Below are 20714 nucleotides of genomic sequence, written 5' to 3' on the forward strand. Positions count from 1 at the left end.
GTCATTATGTGCAGCGCCGAGGATCTTAAGTATAGATTTTGTTTCATAGACAGGCATAACTTGAATTGAAAACGAGAAAGTGGAAACTGCTTTCTAGCATTACTTCTTCCATGATTCAAACCACCCAACCCGAGCTGCTCACAGCCAGCATTTCAGCTGGCACTGGGAATGCTATTGGCCTCTTTCAACACATAGCAGCCATATTCTGACAATAGCCATGCCCTGACAACATCTGCACCAGAAGTGTAATATTGGTAATAAGTTTAGCTTACGATCAGGCCACAATAGCTTTGCTGGTCATGGCTTCCAATGATGAATAGTAGCTAATCCATGCCATGTTACTGTGAAAATATATTTGTAGTCTCAGCTATGTCCAGCCTACAAAAGTACCTTGTGAATGCCGCCCACAAAGAGCTGTTCTTCTCCCCAACATGACTCCTACTAACAATACTACCCTATTCAAAACAGCATGCCCCAACAGATTGTCATGTCAAACCAGGAACACAGTAAAACATGTCTGCTTTAAACCTATTTATTTCTTGTGGCTTGGTAGTTTTTCTATGTTTTTGTAAAGTGGTGAAACAATCTGATTCACCCTACTCCAACTATCATTCCTAAAGTTCCTTGGGAAAAAGCCATGACACTTTAATTGGTTTAACTTTGTAATAAAGAGATGCCCCAGTTATGACAGGCTCCTTTATCTGCCCTCTTAACTTTCCCCTCGTCGTTTAAGATTTCTCATTATTTCTTTTAGCCCTCTGAGGTTTTTTCTACTGCTTAAACATAATAATGTAATTAATTAATTTGATATATGTGAGACATTTGTATTATTATTTCTGGCCACCTTTTTAGCAGAACTGGTTCATATAACATGGGAGTGTAGTGAAACTCCGGACATATACTAGCAACACAGAAGCCATTTTTTAAATGGAAAGATCTCTGCCTTAGATAGTAAACTTACATCAAATCAACAACTTGTCTTAAACTGACCTCACTAAGTTGCAAGCACTTTCCTTTGCCTCTGGAACAAATGACCACATTCTATGCTGCTCTTTGCACATCTGCATACTCACAAACGAAGAACAATGCAAGTGTAATTATGAAATATGATTACTGATAAATGGCAGGCAGAGCCATTTGCTCACAAATAGGTATGCCACCAGGCAGCTGCTTCAACATGCTACTAAAAACTGTAGCCAGGGATTCTTACTGTACCCTTGAAGGAAGAAATCCCAGCTTGTTTACGGGAACCCAAAGCTAGTGCACATGTTTCTGAGTCCATGAGCTTCTGTACAAAAGTCTTCCATGTGTTGACTGAACACGTGGAGAGGGAGAGTGCACAGAGGAGAGGACTCGTAGTAATCCATTTAAATTAAGGCTGGGACGGTAGCAACTGGACATTCAGGAAAACTTTTTTAACAGTAAGAGTTGTTCAACAGTGGAATCAGCTACCAAGTGAGGTGGTAAACTCCCCCTCACTGGCAATCTTTAAGCAGCAGCTGGATGAAGACTTGTCAGAGATACTGTAGGCTGATCCTCCACTGAGCAGAGGGTTGAAATAGATGGCCTGTATGGCCCCTTGCAATTGTCTATGATTTTAGGTTCCACCCCTACCTGCTCATGGAAGAGTGCCCATGCATGCAATCTCTCTCTGTGACTGGGGACATTGCTTTCCAGTTATGGGGAGGTGTTTACATAGGCAATGCCTCCACACTTGGGCACCATGTTCATGAGCTGGAAATTCACAGAGGCAGGGATGCAGGGCTAATATCGGCAGGTAGGTCACTCTGCCACAACCCACCTACTGATATTGATACAGTAAGTAATCTGGAGGCTCCTTGGCTGCCTTTGGATTCAGTCTTTGACTCCTTCAACCTACTCTCTCCCACAGATGTTGACAGGATCCTGGGTGCTATCAGGATCCTGGGTGCCTTCCTGGCCCATGCCTCTCATGGCTAGTGAAAGCTGGTGATGAGAGGATATGGGGTCCACTGATTGATATTATTAACATATCCCTGTAAACAAGGGCTTATCTGGAGGGTCTTAAGGAGAATGTGGTTGTACTTCTCTTGAAAAAAAAATCAACTTTGGATTCTTTAGATCCTTCTAACTACTGTCCAGTTTCGAATTTATTGTTTCTGGGTAATTGAGAAGGTGGAGCTGAACAGCTCCAGGGCTTCCTGGATGACACATCAGAGTTGGACTCATTTCAATCTGGTTTCCATGCCAGTCGCCTTGACAGACAAGCTTCGCAGACAGCTGGATAGAGGTGGGTTGGTGCTCCTATTACTTTTAGACCTTATAGCCCTTCAATGACTTGCCTTCTTTCTCCAAGGCCAGGGACAGAGGGTTGCACTAGGAGAGAATGTGTCCTCTAGACACACCTTAATATGTGGGTTTCCTTCGCAGGCACTTCTCTCCCCAATGTTATTTAACATCTATATGCACCCCCTCACCCAGCTGGTGTGGGGGCTTGGGCTTCAATATGCTGATGATACACAGCTGTACCTGTTACAGGATGGCCACCTGGATACTGCCCCACAAAATCAGGCTGTGGGTCTTGAGGCCATGGTTGGATGGCTGAAACAGAGTAGGCTGAAACTGAATCCAACCAAGATGGAGGTTCTGTGGTGGAAGGCCTTCAGGATTGGGGCATAGGTTGCCATTCTTGATGGAGTACCACTGGCACAGTCTATTAGGAGTTTGGGAGTCATCTCAGTTCCCTTCTTGAATATGGAGGCCCAAGTCACACACATTGCCAGGCTGGCATTCTTTCATCTGTGCCAAGCTTGGCAATTGGCCCCTTTCCTGTCATGCCATGATCTAGCCATGGTAATCCATGCAACAGTCACTTCCAGGGTAGACTACTGTAACTTGATCTATGCCGGCCTACCCTTGAGACTGATCCAGAAGCTCCAACTGGTCCAGAATGTGGCAGTGCGAGTCCTGACAGGAACACCATGGATGACACCTATACAACTTATGCTGGCTCCCAGTGGAGCACTGAATCAAGTTCAAGGTTCTGGTATTGGCCTACAAGGCCTTGAACAGCAAGGGACCAACATACCTACAGGACTGTCTCCTCTATTATGTTTCCAGGAGTGTGTTACACTCCTTAGACAGCAATTTGCTGGTGGTCCCTGGTCCTAAAGACTTCCGGCTGTCCTCGACCAGGGCCAGAGCCTTTTTATTTCTGGCCCCAAACTGGTGGAACTCTCTGTCAGATTCCATCAGAGCCCTGTGGGACCTTATGCAATTCCACAGGGCCTGCAAGTCACAGATGTTCTGCCAGGCTTTCGGATGAGGACAGCAATGGTTACCATTTTAACTGGCACCCTTCTCTGCTCTCTAGATGTGTTTTACCTCCTCTCCTTATCTGCAAAGTAGCCGGCAGTCTGAAATGAGAATAATTATCACCATCTGATTTTAAAATGTTGTTAAGTTACTGATTGTTTTTAATTGTATGTTTTTATGGACTTGTACATTGCCCAGAGCCCTTCAGCAGCTGGGATTGGGCAATTCAACAACAACAACCATAAGTTGTAGAGAAGGCTATTTATTTATTTATATTTATATTCCACCCTCCTTGCAAGTGGGCTCAGGGCAGATGACAAAATAAGATTTTTAAAACACATCACAAATACATTAATAAAATAATTGAACATAGTTTAAAACAACATGATTTAAAACAGGTTGCACTAATTGTTTAAGTGCATGGCTAACACTACATTCCTTGCCTATGACATACTAGCTTTACACAGACAATTAGAGTCTGACATGGGGGCACTTAAAAAAGCAACAATCAGTGCAGTACAAAGTAAGATTAAGGCTGTTTCCACATGGGGACTGCCCCCCCCACCCCGTGTGTACAGCAAGAAGCCCTCACTGATTAGGCGGAAGATGGGTAGCCGTTAGGGTTGCCAGATCCAGGTTGGGAAGCTCCTGGAGACTGGGGATGGAGCATGGGTGTGTGTGGGGGAGGGACCTCAGTGGGGTACAATGCCACACAGCCCACCCTCCAAAGCAATTGTTTTCTCCAGGTGAACTAATATCTGAACTCTGGCGAGGAGCTGTCATTCTAGAGGATCCATAGGTCCCATCTGGAGGCTGGCATCCCTAGTTGCTAGCCTGTCTATGGCAGTAGAAAGAGCAAGAGTCCTGTAGCACCTTAAAGACTAACAAAATTTGTGGCAGGGGATGAGCTTTCATGAGTCACTGCTCAAATGAAAGCTCATACCATGCTGCTGTGATCTGGATAGCCCTGACAAGTCTGATCTCATTAGATCTCGGAAGCTAAGCAGGGCCAACCCTGGCAAGTATTTGGATGGAAGACCTCCAAGGAATACCAGGGCTGGGGCACGGAGGCAGGCATTAACAAACCACCTCTCTGAATATCCAAGCCCCAGTAGGGGTCTCCAGAAGTCAACCATAACTTCCAGGCATGTGTGCACAAATACTCACTTTTTTTTTTTAAATAAAAGTCTATACCCTGCCACAAATTTTATTAGTCTTTAAGGTGGTACTGGAGTCCTGCTCTTTCCTACTGATTGAGGGAACTTTCCACATGATATCATGCTCCTTCCAAGCATGATTTGTGGGGCTACTGGAGCTTTCCAGATAAAAGGCTAACCTTCTCTGATCTGGCTGAAAGGAATAAATGTGGGGTTGCTGCATGTGGCATGTATATTAGATACTCCACTAGTAGCCAGAATGGGGAGAGGACAGATTTTAGCCCTTTAACTGGCTTTTTCCCATTCTCATCTTCATAGACAAGAAATATTTCAGTCTTGCTCAACTGGAAAGCAGGAAATGTGGGGTGCGGGTTTCTGGGCTGGGGGGGAGGTGTGGGGCAGCATAAGCAATTGGCACAGAGACTGGGCATGTAGACACCATTGCTGCCCACTTTCAAGCTTCCTGTTGCTGCTTCTGCAGTGAAGTCACCCTCAGGTAGAAGCATCCTAAGCATTCTAGTTCACCAACAGGGGAGTAGGTAAAATGCATCTTTTAGAATGTATAGAATGGCATTATAAGTTGGAGTTGATGTTCTAGCTCAAATTATCTGGGAATCCATTTACAGAGGACAGAATTACTGCTTATTTATTTAAAATTCCTAGCTCAGCCTGTGTCCAAAGGTGCCTCACACACATTCATATCCCTCGAATAGTTAAAAAACCTAATACTTCAAGTTTTTTTAAAAAATGTCTCATAGATAGATAACAGTGGTGACATAAACATTACTCACAAAACGGAAACTCATTTTAACTGTATGAGTCACTTGCCTCAAATGCCTGGAGACAGAAAGTGGGCTGGTTGTGTCTCCTTTAGGGGAAGGGTTTGCTTCTTGTGGCAACAGCTCTGCCTTTAAAGGCCAAAAAGTGTGAATTGGGGATGATATGGATCAGTCAATACAGCCTTTAAAATATTCCATTAGGTATCTTGAGCCCAAGAAGTTTATGCAAATAGCTGAAGTTCAAGAGCTTCTTTCCAGCCTTACTCCTGGCAATAAAAGACCTGCTGCTTACTCACACACCCTTCTCTCTTAAACACAAAGTTGACAGCATTGGCCTAGATGAGAGTCAAAAATTCTGGCACTGGTAGCTGAGTGTCAGATGCTTCAGTAAATAGTACCTACTTAACAAGATAACAGGCGAACTGTTCTTCAGTTATTGTTGAATCTATATCCTTTTGGGATGCTGACAAGTGCCCACTTTCTTGTCCTCTTTCCTCTCATGATCACAAGTGTATCAGTCAAAACAGAGATTAATGGCCTGCTCCCATTTCCTGGCTGCCAAGTTTGGCACATCTTGCTCGCAATTCCTTAAGCATTACTGTGGCACTTAGAATGTAGGGCTGGATCATCAGCTGGTGCAGTGAAGCCAATGGTGCTCAGCTAATCTGCAGGAGCTGAAAGAGCAGAAACTCTGGGAAGGAGATCAGAGAAAAACTATTTCCCCTGCAATGGATAAACTGCAACACCATTGTTAGACCTCATTATCACAAACATGTAGTAGAAGACCTTCTCAAAAGCCACCAGAGAATACTCCTTTAGTTGGAAACAGAGGTTAAATACTTGAAGACTGACTCTTCAGTATGTATTCTGTACATCAGCGTTTTGTTACTTTGAAAAAAGCAGCTCCTGGATGCTGACCAGCCTCCTGTGAAACCTCACACATAATAAATCAAGGAAGAAAGCCCATTACCCACCACAGCCAGACCCAGCCTCCTTCTGCCCTATTGCTGATGACCCTGATCTATATAAGAGTTTCTCATTTGAGATGCAGCTCCCAGAGCTGGCTCAGTGACCAAACTCCATCCTTCCCCCTAGAGGATCATCCAGCACCTCCTGCCCCCATGGCAATCTGAATGTATTCTACTAACAACCACTTCTCTGCCTCATTTCTCTTGGGTCTTCCCTATGCTTGTCACAGTGACAGCCAAAATGCCAGCTGAATAATTCATAAGCTCATTAAGCAGGCAGGTGCCTGAGCACAGGCCTCTGTTTATCTGAGCTGTAATGCTGGGCTTTAGCCTGAATTTAATAAAATAATATTCTGCTGCAGAATATATGAAAACTGGTCAAGAGATGACGGAACAGGATGGTTTAAATTCTTGTTGGCCTCTGATCTGCCTTGGATGCCTAGCTAAGAGTGTTAGGTATGTGTAACACCTTTGGCACCGATATCTAATACCTACACTCAGCTGTCATGAAGTTGTGGGGTTTTTTTAGGATTCAAATTCTACCTTTAAGCTAGATTCAGGTGGGTACCATGTTGGTTTGAGGAATCACAGAATCATAGAGTTGGAAGGGACATTCAGGGTCATCTAGTCCAACCCCCTGCACAATGCAGGAAATTCACAAATACCTCCCTTCCACACCCAGAAGATGGCATAAAATGTCCAGGATCCCTGGCCAAACTAGCCTGGAGAAAAATTGCCTTCCTGATCCCAAAGAGGCCATCAGAAGTAGAATGAAGTATAAGTCCGGTGGCACCTTTATACCCAACGAAGTTTTATTCACTGTATGAACTTTTGTGTGCACACACACTTCTTCAGATACAATGAAATGAAATTTACCAGTCCATCCATATAGGCAGAGGTTGAACAGTAAATTAACATGCAACATAATGAAGATATTTATCAGATTCAGGAATAATAAGCTTGGTTTATATGGATATCATTTAACATAATGAAGATGTTTTAACAGATGCCAACAGGGATAACAAGTTAAATCCACATAATGAAGATGTTTTAACAGATGCAAACAGGGATAACAAGTTAAATCCACATGGTCACCATTTGTTTGGATTCAATTCCAAGGGAAAATACTGAGAGGCAAATAAATATGTTGTAGACTGATGTGTAAATGTATCATTGCACCATTGTATCTGAAGAAGCTCATAGTGAATAAAACTTTGTTGGTCTTAAAGATGCCAATGGACTCATACTTTGCTCTACCTATAACGGAAACTGTTTGATGGCACAGGAATTTTTATTTTGGGGTTTCATAAAATCATAGACAAGAGTGCAACAGTGAGTCATTGTGTTTTAAGGCAGGGAATCCAGTACTTAAAGCATTCCTGGTAGGAACCAGTCTATTTCTTGCACTCTTTGGGAAAACCAAGTAGGACTGAAATCAAAGAGCAAGATTCACTGTGATCTTTTTTGTTTAAAAACACCACTGAAATGAGGATTACAGAAATCTTCCACAGCTTTCATGTGTCCCACTGTGGTTTATGCTAGAGAATTTCCTGATGGATTGTGCCTCAAAACAATTCCGCACTAGACCTTTAATCCTGGTTCAGCCCTGTCCCCAAACTATTTTCTACACTAAAATCATAGAATCATAAACTCATTTCTATGATTCCATGATTCAAGTGTAGAATGTTAGTTTGGGGACAGGGCTGAAGCAGGATTAAAGGTCTAGTGCGGAACTGGCTAAACAAATGAAAGAATGCACTTCTCCTCTGGATCAACCAATAACTGTAGAATTTGTAATTAGTGATTTTTAAATTTTCTCCAAGCAATTCACCACCCCAGATTACTTTAAAGTCCTTTTTACCTATTTTGCTTACCTGTTCATTCCATGGCAGGACGTGTCTGGTTATGTTTGGCTTTGGAGGTCTTCCAGCTCCATTAAATCCACCTCTTTTTAAAAACCACCCATTAACCCCAAGGTCTTCAGCCTGTAAAAAGAAGTAGAAACAATGACTGATGCTCTCAGCAAGAAGCCATGAGAACAAGTTATATATTGTTTCCATTATTAGCCTTTGCCTGCAGAACATGCTCTCCAGTTGATTCCCTACTATGTTTAATTGCTGAAAGTTCACTGAAGCCATCTCTGCAACCAATATAGGATTCCCTCCTCTCAAAGAAGAACAACACAGCAAATTAAAATCACCTGATCTAACACACTGAAAATGGAAGAATGGCACAAGTGGGGAAACAAACAAGTCTTCTTTTCAGGCAAACTGGGTGTTTTTTTGGCCACCCCTCCTATTTAGAAATGCCCAAAGTGGCTCACAGTTAAATAATATGGGATAATAACACATTATAAGAGTATAGAATCATGTTGTTCATAAATGAAGACTTTTGTGGGAAGTTCATATTAAAAAACCCTTCTGGAATAAAAAGTCTTTAATGGGCACAAGAAGGCCTGCGTGGAGGAGAGGGGGGGTCATTTTATTGGAGTTTACAAGTTGCTTACATTTACTCATTATGGAGTTAAATGTTCTTATTAGTTAACATGATATTACATTATCTAACCTATAGCCCAGGACTGGCCAAACTGCAGCTTGGGAGCCACATGCAACTCTTTCACACATATTGTATGGCTCCCAAAGGTTGAGGAGGAACTTAATGCAGGCTTACACTCAAGGGCCTCTGTCAGCCTCTGAGTGCTGGCCCATAGGTAGACAACTATTTGCACAGTGTATGAAGCAGAGAAGGAGGGGGAAATAGGCAGGCTTGCAAGCCCTGCTCCTTCCCCACAGAGGTTTCCCAGAGACCTAAGTTGGGGAAAGAGACCACAAGAGCTAAGGGAGCCACTGGAGGGAGAGGCAGAATTAAAGAGGGTGGCACAGGGTTCCCCCTTAGTTTTAAAGCTCTTGTAGGAGCTGTATTTACCAATCTTGGTGTTATGGCAAAGAGAGATGCATAATGATACAAGTGGTGGTCAGTGATTTATATGGTACATGTGTGTTTCCTTCTTCCACTGGTGCAAAAAAAAAATCCCTAACCTTTCTCTATGCTGGTCTTATGGAGGCTGTTATTCCCAGCTTTTCCTTTTTAAAAAGTCTCCTTCTAGCATGGTTGTGTAATAAAGTACATACATATGTGTTTTATCTTTCTGTTCAAAAGAAGTATTAAACCTAAAGGAGAAAGAAAATCAGGAGATGTTCTGAGTTCCTGCTGCTCAGCAAAAGGTTCCAGGATCTCCCCACAGTAACTGATTCTGAGCCATTGGAACAAGGGCTACTTCCCCAGCCTCCACGAAGCTTGAAGAAAGTTTCTCATGATTCTGTGGATAAGAAGCCTGGAGCTTCTGCTCCCCAATAAAGGAAGAGGAAGGTGGTGGTGATTGGAGGCTCCTTGCTCAGAGGGGTGGAGTCCAAAGTGTGCCGACTGGACTTGTCATCCCGAGAGGTCTGCTGTCTGCCAGATGCACGCATCCAGCATGTGACAGAAAGGATTGGAAGACTTATCAAACCCACGGATTACTATCCTTTCGTGCTGATCCATGTGGGAACGAATGATACTGCCTGTCATAGCCCTGAACGTATTAGAAAAGACTATGTGGCTCTTGGTCAGAAGGTGAAGGAGCTGGGCGCACAGGTTGTGTTCTCATCATTGCTTCCTGTTGAAGGCCGTGGCTTAGGACAAGAAAGAAGAATACTTCAAATAAACGACTGGCTATGTCAATAGTGTCGTCAGGAAAGTTTCGGATTTCTGGACCATGGCTTACGCTTTCGAGATAGTGGTCTTAATAATAATAATAATAACATTTAATTTATATCCCGCCCTCCCCGCCAAAGCAGGCTCAGGCAGCTTCTATCGGGAGATGGTTTGCACCTTAAGGCGGTAGGGAAAAAGGTGTTTGGTAACAGCCTTGCTAACCTAATAAGGAGGGCTTTAAACTAAATTGTATGGGGGAGCGAGACAATAATTCAAAGCCTTGTATGATGCCAGATACAAGTGATAAGAACATTAAAGATTTGCAAAGAGTGGCGCATACGCTAGGTAATGTTAACTTGCAGGCTTGTACAAAAACTAAACCCTCGGGATGCATAAAACATGGATTTCAATGTCTCTACACTAATGCACAGAGTATGGGAAACAAACAGGAGGAACTGGAAGTCCTAATACAGGAAGGAGACTATGACATAATAGGTCTTACTGAAACTTGGTGGGATGACACTCACAACTGGAATATTAGGATTCAGGGGTACAACTTATTTAAAAGGGACAGGCAAATGAAAAAGGGTGGAGGCATAGCAGTATATGTGGAGGAGGTATATACTTGTGAGGAAATATGTGAATCTGAGCATGGCAGCTCAGTTGAGAGTCTCTGGGTAAAAATAAAAGGAGTAAGAAATAACAGTGATATTATTGTAGGGGTCTGCTATAGACCACCAAATCAGTCAGATACTGGATGAGATACTTCTACAGCAGATTGCAAAGTTTTCCAAGAGAAGGGATACAGTGATCATGGGCGATTTCAATTACCCGGACATCTGTTGGAAGTCCAACTCTGCTAAAAATGAAAAGATTCCTGACTTGTCTTGCTGACAACTTCCTTTTCCAGAAAGTGAAGAAGGGAACAAGGGGATCTGCTATCTTGGATTTGAGTCTCACCCACAAGGAAGAATTGATTGAAGAAGTGGAAATAGTGGGCACCCTGGGCAGTAGTGGCCATGTGATTTTGGAATTTACAGTCTTAAGGAAGGGAAAAGCTATACGTAGTCATACTTATAGGTCGGACTTCAGAAAGGCAAACTTTGATAAACTTAGAACTATGCTGGGTAAAATCCCATGGTCAGAGATACTTAGGAGGAAGGGGGTGCAGGAGGGGTGGGAGTTTCTTAAAAGCAAAATACTGAAAGCGCAATCACAAACAATTCATATGAGAAGGAAAAATGGAAAGAGACTAAAGAAGCCGAAGTGACTCCATAAACAGCTCTCTAAAGACTTGAGAAATAAAAAAAGACTCCTTTAGGAATTGGGAGGAGTGCCTTATAACCAAGGATGAATATAAACAAATCACCAGTGCTTGTAGAGAAAAAGTTAGGAAAGCTAAAGCTCAGTATGAGCTCAGGCTGGCCAAAGATGCTAAAAACAACAAAAAAGGATTCTTTTCTTATGTTCAGAGTAAGAAAAAGAGCAAAGGCATGGTAGGCCCATTGCGAGGGCAAGAAAGTGAAATTGTAACAGGTAATGAAGAGAGGATGGAACTGCTCAATTCCTACTTTTGCTCAGTCTTCTCTTCTGAGGGACACGGTGCTCAGCATGGCAAAAACAGAACATATAAGGAGGGTATGAAGTTCCAAGCTAGGATCAGCATAGGGGTAGTACATACACACCTCGTTTCTTTAAATGAAACTAAGTCCTCAGGGCCAGATGAATTGAATCCAAGGGTTCTAAAAGAGCTTGCAGATGTAATTTCTGAGCCTCTGGTTTTTATTTTTGAGAATTCTTGGAGAACAGGAGAGGTGCTGGAAGATTGGAGGCAGGTGAATGTTGTGCCCATCTTCAAGAAGGGGAAAAAAGAGGATCTGGGTAACTACCGACCCGTCAGCTTGACGTCTATACCTGGAAAAGTTTTAGAACAAATCATCAAAGAGTTGGTCCTGGAACATTTAGAAAGAATGGATGTGATTACTAAGAGCCAGCATGGTTTTCTCAAGAACAAGTCACGTCAGACTAACCTGATCTCTTTTTTTGAGAAAGTGACTACCTTGCTGGATCAGGGGAATGCTGTAGATATTGTTCATCTTTATTTCAGTAAGGCTTTTGATAAAGTTCCACATACTATCCTTGTTGACAAGTTGGTAAAATGTGGTTTGGATCTTGTTACCATTAGGTGGATCTGTAACTGGTTGACAGATCGCACCCAAAGAGTGCTTGTGAATGGTTCCTCATCCTCTTGGAGAGGAGTGACAAGTGGAGTGCCTCAAGGATATCTGTCCTGGGACCTGTATTGTTCAACATCTTTATAAATGATTTGGATGAAGGAATAGAGGGAATACTTAATAAATTTGCAGATGATACTAAATTGGGTGGGGTTGTAAACACAGAAGAAGACAGAAACAGGATACAGGATGACCTTGACAGGCTGGAAAACTGGGCTAAAACCAATAAAATGAATTTTAACAGGGATAAATGTAAAGTTGTGCATTTAGGTAGGAAAAATCCAATGCATGGTTATAGGATGGGGGAGACTTGTCTTAGCAGTAGTGTGTGCGAAAAGGATCTAGGGGTCTTAGTGGATCATACACTGAACATAAATCAACCGTGTGATGCGATGGCTAAAAAGGCAAATGTAATTTTGGGCTGTATCAACAGAAGTATAGTGTCCAGATCATGTGATGTGATGGTATCATTTTACTCTGCTCTGGTAAGACCTCACCTGGAGTATTGTGTTCAGTTTTGGGCACCGCATTTTAAGAAGGACATAGACAAGCTGGAACGGGTCCAGAGGAGGGCAACGAAGATGGTGAGGGGTCTGGAGACCAAGTCCTATGAGGAAAGGTTGAAGGAACCTGGGATGTTTAGCCTGGAGAAGAGGTGGCTGAGAGGTGATAGGATCACCATCTTCAAGTACTTGAAGGGCTGTCATATAGAGGATGATGTGGAATTGTTTTCTGTGGCCCTGGAAGGTAGGACCAAAACCAATGGGTTGAAATTAAATCAAAAGAGTTTCCGGCTCAACATTAGGAAGAACTTCCTGACCGTCAGAGTGATTCCTCAGTGGAACAGGCTTCCTCGGGAGTGGTGGGCTCTCCTTTCTTGGAGGTTTTTAAACAGAGACTAGATGGCCATCTGACAGCAATGAAGATCCTGCGAATTTAGGGGGAAGTGTTTGTGAGTTTCCTGCATTGTGCAGGGGGTTGGACTAGATGACCCTAGAGGTCCCTTTCAACTCTATGATTCTATGATTCTATTCTATGATTTGGCATCTGTGTTTAGACAACATTACCAATACAAGAACTCATGAGAATGCCTAGAGAATGAGTATGGAAAGTGTGTAAGAGAAGCAAAGGACAATGTGGGGTGTCCTCAGACTCTCTCAGACCTATTTGTGTCCCCTCCTTTACATTGCTGTCATTCCTGAAGCTCTGAGCAAGCTGCCAGGAAATGGCTCAGGCCCACCCCAATCAGGTTCCGCCATCCACTTCTCATTATGCAGAGACAAATTGCCCAGGCGATTAAAGTACTCCATGAAGGAAACAAAAAGCTTTATTCTGTGATAAATGACTCCTTGTCAAACTCCTCATCTGGCAGAATTAATTCCAAGCCAGCTACAACTAGTACAAGAAGGAAGCCCAAACTATATCTGGAGTTCAGCCTCATCAGGGTGCCCTGCAGGCTGCAGCCTCCTCCAGTACCATCCAGTGGTTTTTAATAGCCAAAGGTAGAATCACGGCTGCCCAAGGACTTTCGGTGCCCTGGGCAGAGAATCAAGTTACTACCCCCTCCAGCACCACAACGAAGCTCAGCTGCCAGTCACCCTCCTCACTTCACCCACACTGTGGTGAGGCATGCCATGGGGAAGTTGCCACTACTCTCCTTCCCTCATTACTGGCAGGCACAGCATTCAGCCTAAGCAAGCTGAAAAGAAGCAATATGTGGGCATCAGCTGCTGCAAAGGTGGTGTCTGTGGTGTTGGTGGGGAGGGTGAATGGCAAAGAGGTTGTGGTGGCTTTGCTTAGCAGCCAAGGGTGCTGCTGTCATCCTCTGGATGGTGATAGTAGGGTGCCAAGAAGTGTGTATGTGTGAGGCAGGAGGCTTAGAATAACCACTGATAGCCAGCATTTCTGCCCCTGGACTTTGTAGCACAGTCAGGATGCATTTCAGTTTAGATGCTGCTTTAAAGAGCTGGAATTTGAAAAGCATGTGTCTTACTGATCTTCCCCATTGTGGCACTTCCCCATCACCTTTCAGTGCTTGTGGTAGGTCTCCTGTGCCCAAGGAAACTTGCAAGGGGTCAGAGCGTGGGTGGCTATACCCGAGAAAGTGTGGCAAGGCAGAGGGAGAAACTATTGAGCAGCAGTCATGTACTCTTGGCAGTGCTAGATTATCCAGCAGGCAGACTAAGCACATGCTTAGGGAACCAGCAAAGCAGGAGTACAAAAATAAGTGGGGAAAAAGGAAAGTTTATTTTAATCTAAAAAGAAGCATTTTAATTTCAGCATACATTTAAGTTTTGTGTCATTTCAAAAATAATTTTGGTTCAGGATTGTTTTTATTTTGAATTCCAGATGGGAGTCACCATAATCCTTTCTGTGCTTATGGCCTCTAACAGTCTTAATCTGTTCCTGACTCTTAGGCACAATGTGTGGAAGGGTACTGTTTGTTGCCTTGCTGCTGCAAACATTTGCGCCAAATGGGGGGAAACGGCCAGCTTGGCAACAACTCAGGCCTGTGAAGTGAATAGAAGCAATTATTAGTGACAACTAAAATCTCCCCTCACACACAAATCATCCCAACGCACTACATGAGGTGCGAGGAAGCCACTGCCCACCATACCTGCCTCCCCCTGCACTGTGGCAGAAAACTGCCACCTGCCCTCTACATCCCCAGGCAAGATGGTGAAGCATGGCAGAAGGAGGGAGGAAGAGGGCCAGGCCAGTCCTGCTCCCCTGAGGGAGGGAAGAAGCACATGCTCAGGCTTAGGCTAACCACTGAGGCCAGGGGTAGCTCCCTGGGCTACCACTTTCTGTAATAGACTCTGACGGCACAGGCACTAGGCCTGTAGCCAGGATTTTTTTTATTGGAGGGGAGGGATGAGTATAGCGGTGGTGAGCACATTAATTTACTCCATTATTAATGAGCTATGATGTAGTGCAAAGTCTCTATAATGGATCATTCTACAAAGAAGGTTAAGTGATAATCCATTTTGTTTAAAACCAAATACTCCCTTCCTTTATTTATACATGATGAACAGAGTCTCGTAAATGCATGAAGATCCCCACCTTCATATTGTCCCACTTCCACTTTCCTGGGTTGCAATGTGCCAGATGGGAATCCCCCCACCAACGTATCACCATGAAAGTGTCCGTTTCTTCTTCTGAGTACGAAATGAGGCTTTGCGACAGAGATCACAGAAGAAAGTGGGGCTTTTTAAATGGATGATTCACAACACCATCTTCCATTGAACTCACCCCCCCCCCCCAAAAAAAAACAAAACCCAGACCCTTCTCTGGTTTGGCTCCACATAACTTGCTATAAGGACATAAGAATAAGAAGACGATAAGCATTCAGGCTAGAATGCAATAGGGTTACCAACCTCAAAAGGATGCCTGGAGATCTTCCAGAATTACAAGTGATCACCGGCCTAGAGAGATCACTTCCCCTGGAGAAAATGGCTACTTCAGAGGATAGACTCTATGGCATTATACCTGATTGATGTCCCTTCCCCACTTTTCCCAGTCTCCATCCCCCTAAAATTCCAGGAATTTCCCAATATGGAGTTGGCAACCCTAGTAAGTATGTGAACACATACTTTCCCCTTTGCAGCTACAGCCTGCCTGGCATGTAGGGGAAGGGCAGCTTTTTTGCTTCACACAGATGGGAAGAGAAGCTGGGGAGGCTCCCCTCTACAGATACAGAGGCTGACTCCCTCCCTTGCTGAGCCTAGTTAAAGGAGAAGGAAAAATTGTTCCCAGCACCAATTCATTGCCACCAATTTACAGAAATTTTAAAATGTTATGATGCCCCTATCTACTGTAAGCTTGGCTGCAGAACCCCACCCAACCCAAGTGTTTTCAAGGGTCATAACAGCTGCACGGGCATCAGCACACTGTAAAATGGTCACGAGTCCACTTATTAAAGGTAGAATACAGAAGCTGCTGCTGCTGCCCTGATTCCAACCACCTTTGAACACTCCTGACCCAGGTCAAAAACAGAGCCAAAAAAGCTTCTACCTTAATGTGCTACAGTGCTGCTGATCAGAGGAATCCATGACTGGCATGAGCTAGCACACTAAGATGGAGAAAGAGACTGTGCCACGTGCTTCAGAGCACAGCTGGATCAAATACTTTATGCAGAAAGCAAAAGAAAATTCTGGGAGGGAGGCAGGAGGAGAGAAAGAGAATTTCTCCCTCATTGGCTAAGCCTGAGAAGGAAAATTTCTCCCTCACCGGCAAAGCCTGAGAGGGAAGCAGGAGGAGGGAAGGAAACACCCTCTCTCATTGGCAGAAGATTTGCGACAGATTTCACAACAACCCCTAGTGCTGTTTGGTGCGGCATGACAAATGACTGATGGGGCCATGTCCCTTTGCGCAGCACCATGGTTATGGGCCTGGCTAGCACTCTAGACAATTGCCTAAGTATAGACAGCTCTGGGTAGATTCACATGGTTAATTCATGCTACTAGGTTCCCCACCCACAACTATTGTACCCTAGGTGAATGTTCAGATACACCAAATGGATTAGGCAAATTTTAGTTTACAACTGACTCTAGTCAGCTAAACATTACCATGTTCCCCAAAATGATTATAAGTACATCTATGGTACAATTGCCATCCTCCTAGGGACAGTGGGCAAGGCCCAACCCCTAAGCTCCCAAGGAGTGTGGTATGGTAGGGAGCAATAAGGTGATGTCACTTCCACTTTGTATCAGGAAATAACATCAATATGCTCTAGGATTTCATACATCTCTATGGTAAAAACATAGAAATGAGTGACTTCCTAGAGCATTGTGACATCATTTATGGGTACAAATTGGAAGTGACATCACAACATCATGCATCATAGCCAGTGTTCCCTCTAAGATGAGCTAGTGTGAGCTAGCTCACACTTTTTAGCCTCCAGCTCACACATTTTTGTCTTAGCTCAGAAAAAATGGCCCCAGAGCAAACTAATTTATGCAGTAGCTCACAACTTTAATGCCATGAAGTAGAATTTTTGCTCACAAGACTCCACAACTCAGAGGAAATATTGATCATAGTGTGACGTTGCTCCTCACCTCCGCCTCCAAAGGCTCCCATTAGCTGTCAGTATTCAGCTGGCAATTCTAGAATATGGGTTCATGGGGCAGTGCTTGACCAGAAGCTACAGATGGCAGACTCCCTAATTAGATCATTCATGCAGAAAGTTCTAAAGCAGTCTGCACAGGCTGAGTGGCCATGTGATTACCATCTGTTAAAACAACTGTTGGGGCAGCTCTAAGATATATATATATATATATATATATATATTAAAAGACTCGAGTCTCAGGATATTAAATTCCTCTCATCCCAAAGGAAGGGCTAGGGAGCAAAGCAACTGCAGTCCACCACCAGGAGCAGAATGTTGCTCCTCCTTTCTTGGATTTCAGGACATTAAAGACTTCTTGTCCTGTAAGATTAGGCTAAAATGTTCACTCAGCAATTGGGACTAATATTGAGAATCAGGACAGAAGGAAAATACAGTTAACTTGTATTTAAAAATATTGTAACCTGCTTTGAGGGCTGCAGTCAAAAACACAGAGAGCTCACCGATATTGCTGGTTTGAATGATGAGTAAATTAACCTTTGTATTTTAATGAGTTTTTTCTCACAGAATTTAATCCTACAAACATCCTTAGAGATACAGTGTATCAAAGCATAGTGCACGTTTTAAATTTAAAAAAAATGTGACACTTCCTAATAATATTGCCCTTGAAAAGATCCTGGGTCAGGACTGTAACCAGCAGTGGAGCAGATGGGGCTCTGCCCCCTTTCAAAATGGGCAGTGTCCCACGGAGGTGTCCCTTTATGTCCCCAAAGAGGTGTGCTGTTTGCCTCTTGGGTGTCTGCAACGATCCCTAACAGCAAGGAGCCAGCACGTGGAGGGGTGGAAGGCTGTGGCAGCCTCCCCATGTGCCAGCCCACTCCTGGAGGTTCCAACACACACACATGAAGGGTGGAGGGAGAGAGACAGCCGGACTGCACACTCACCTGACAGTGCTGCTCCAGTTCAACATGTCTGCGCCTGGCCACCCAGAAGTGCCAGATGTTGAGCAAGGCCAGACATGGGAAAATAAAACCCCCCCTGCAGGGTTGGAGAAGGGTGAAGACGGCCCTCCTTTCCACTCTTGATGCAGTTCATTTCAACATGTCAATTTCAGCCCTAAAGGGTGGTCCTTGTGGCACCTCTTAGGACCAAGGGGAAAAGTCCATTAAGTCAGGTGCTCTCAGGCTCCCACATCACACAAAACTGCCAGGGCTGCAGCAGGCTACCCAGATTGGAAGCAACAAGCAAGGAAAGTTGGACCAAGGCAAGTGTGGGAAAATAAAAAGCTGTGGGGCTGGAAAAGGGTGAAGATCGGGCAGAGAGAAAGGGAGGGAGGAGATAGGGCAAGTCTAAACGTCCAGGACACTGACCCTCAGCCCAGCTGCAGCACCTCTCCTTCAGCTTCTCCCTATCTGCCTCTTCCCTGAGCTGTTTGCCTCACAGGAGTGGGGTGAAGAAGGGGGATAGGTGTGCAAGAATTTTTTTTCTGAAAGAAGTGTGTGTGTGTGTGTGAGAGAGAGAACTGGGTCTCTCTTTGAACAAAGGAGAGTGGTTCATCACCACCACTCCTTCCTTACACGTACATGCTAATGCCCACTTCCCTACTGCCACTGATGCACTCCCCTCCCTCCCCCATGCCTTCCCTTCCATGCTCCTTTAATTCAATTAATTTAAATTTAATTCATTAGCGTACTACCCCCTCCCCACCCCCAGAAAAAATCCTAGTTACAGGGCTGTCCAGGGTATCCTGGTTTGGTCCTTCAGGATATAAGCAGGAGTTCCTCTCCTTGCCTTTCCAGGTATAGCTCTGGCTAGCCGGCTCTCACAGAAAACCCAGAGCAGTGAAGATTGCAGGTTTTTGCAGTGGAGAAAAGTAACCTTATTTACATTCAGCCAATGCACTCTGCTCTTCTATTTTGTTGTCAGCAATGACTCCATTCTTTCGAAGGATATGTGTGTGATGCTTCCAGCATGTTAGAACTGTCTCCAGGTAGGATTTGCAATCTATTGGATTTTAGGAGTTACGTACCTAGAGACTCAGGAGAGAACAAATTTTGTCATAAGAACTTCTGATTCCAGGTTAATCTTCAATATATTATTAAGAAGCTGGCATTCTGAAAAGACAGCAAATATTCTAACATTTGTCTGGCAAAGAAATACATTCATGGAAAAGTGGGGCTCTATTACTCACAAAACTATTACAGAGCTCTGACGATGAAACAAGCTGCCTTTGAGTTAAAGCTGCAGGAATGTTAATCATTTAAGAAGAGCCGGAGACTGGAATGAAGAAGATCGCTGTTAGACAAGCTTTTTACTAGCTGCCGCCTAATTAATATCAACATGCAAAGTGACCTTCAGAAAGTTACTTAACCTCTGCATCAAGCAGATACATTGAAGAGTGGGGTTGACATTAATCTCCCAGTGCCTCTCATTTTCTAGGGATTTATAAGCTTTGTCGCTATAAGAAAGTACGTTGTCCTAGGCTCTCTGGTAGAAGGATGGAATTTAAAAAGTTCATGCTAGGTAGAAACATTGTTAGATGTTTTAGGCTGTACTACTTCAGACTGCAAATAGGGGTTCGCCAGACTGAATAGGTTTTCTACAAAAAAACTATCTGCCAAAAGAAAAGTAGATGTCAGGGTGTGTGGCAGCTTCTCTGTGACATACTACTTTTCTTGGTATAGGAATGCCTTTGTATTGAGAACTAATCAGTCATATGAGCGCAGCACCTACAACCTGAAAAGCGCAATCCAACAAGAGTTCCGTCTCCTCATCTATTGTTTTTGAGAACCAGGTCTCAGACTGTATGTCTGCATTAAGTTCCTCCTCAACCTCCAGGAGCTGTACAATATATGTGAAAGAACCACATGTGGCTCCTGAGCCGCAGTTTGGCCACCCCTGAACTAGAATAAGTACAGTGCAATGATGGATTCCCAAGTTACTTGCTTTTAAAAGAAGACTAGAGGTGATATTTGTGCAACTTATTGCCATGTATGTTAAGGTTCCCCTTGAGCAGCCTTGACTTCTCAGAAGCTTCTTTTAAAACCCAAGTTTCCAACATTTTCTTTCTTATAGAGCAGTGTTACAGGATTCCACACAGGTATTTCTTCTGTAGGGCTGTGGTTCAGCATGAGGAAAGTCCATGCTCCATCTCTGATGCTTGGCACTAGTGCATTCAACTATGTTCATTGCAAGCTAGCACCCTCGGCACAGTTGACTTGACTGCAGAGATTCTCAAGGAGAATCTGACTGCTGCCTGGGATAGGTTTTCCCATCATGGATGGTGCCCCTAGAGTTGAACCCTCTGGTCCAATCCTTTGGGAAGTTGGAGAGGCACCAGAAGCAGACCTGTGGGGGAGAGGCACCAGAAGCAGACCTGAAAATTTGGTGCCTCTCACCCCCTCCCCCAAGTCCACAGTAATTTGAGTGAGAAAAATGACTGATTGCTTTTTTCCCATCATAGGGGAAAAGGGTCCTCTTTGGGTGCCCCTAGAATTGGGCCCCCTGGTCCAATCCTTTTGAAA

General features: G+C 44.0%; 1 protein-coding gene across 1 annotated transcript in view; it reads right to left on the reverse strand.

Annotated features, from left to right (window-relative positions):
• The window catches only part of B4GALNT4 (beta-1,4-N-acetyl-galactosaminyltransferase 4), a 324261-nt gene that overhangs the window by 80781 nt on the left and 222766 nt on the right, over positions 1-20714 (reverse strand). Inside the window, exon 3 of the mRNA XM_060262908.1 lies at positions 8073-8183. Within this exon, the coding sequence (XP_060118891.1) occupies positions 8073-8183 (111 nt within the window). The remainder of the gene's footprint in view (positions 1-8072; positions 8184-20714) is intronic.

The sequence above is a fragment of the Heteronotia binoei genome, chromosome 21 (assembly GCF_032191835.1).
Source record: "Heteronotia binoei isolate CCM8104 ecotype False Entrance Well chromosome 21, APGP_CSIRO_Hbin_v1, whole genome shotgun sequence".
Classification (NCBI taxonomy): domain Eukaryota; kingdom Metazoa; phylum Chordata; class Lepidosauria; order Squamata; family Gekkonidae; genus Heteronotia; species Heteronotia binoei.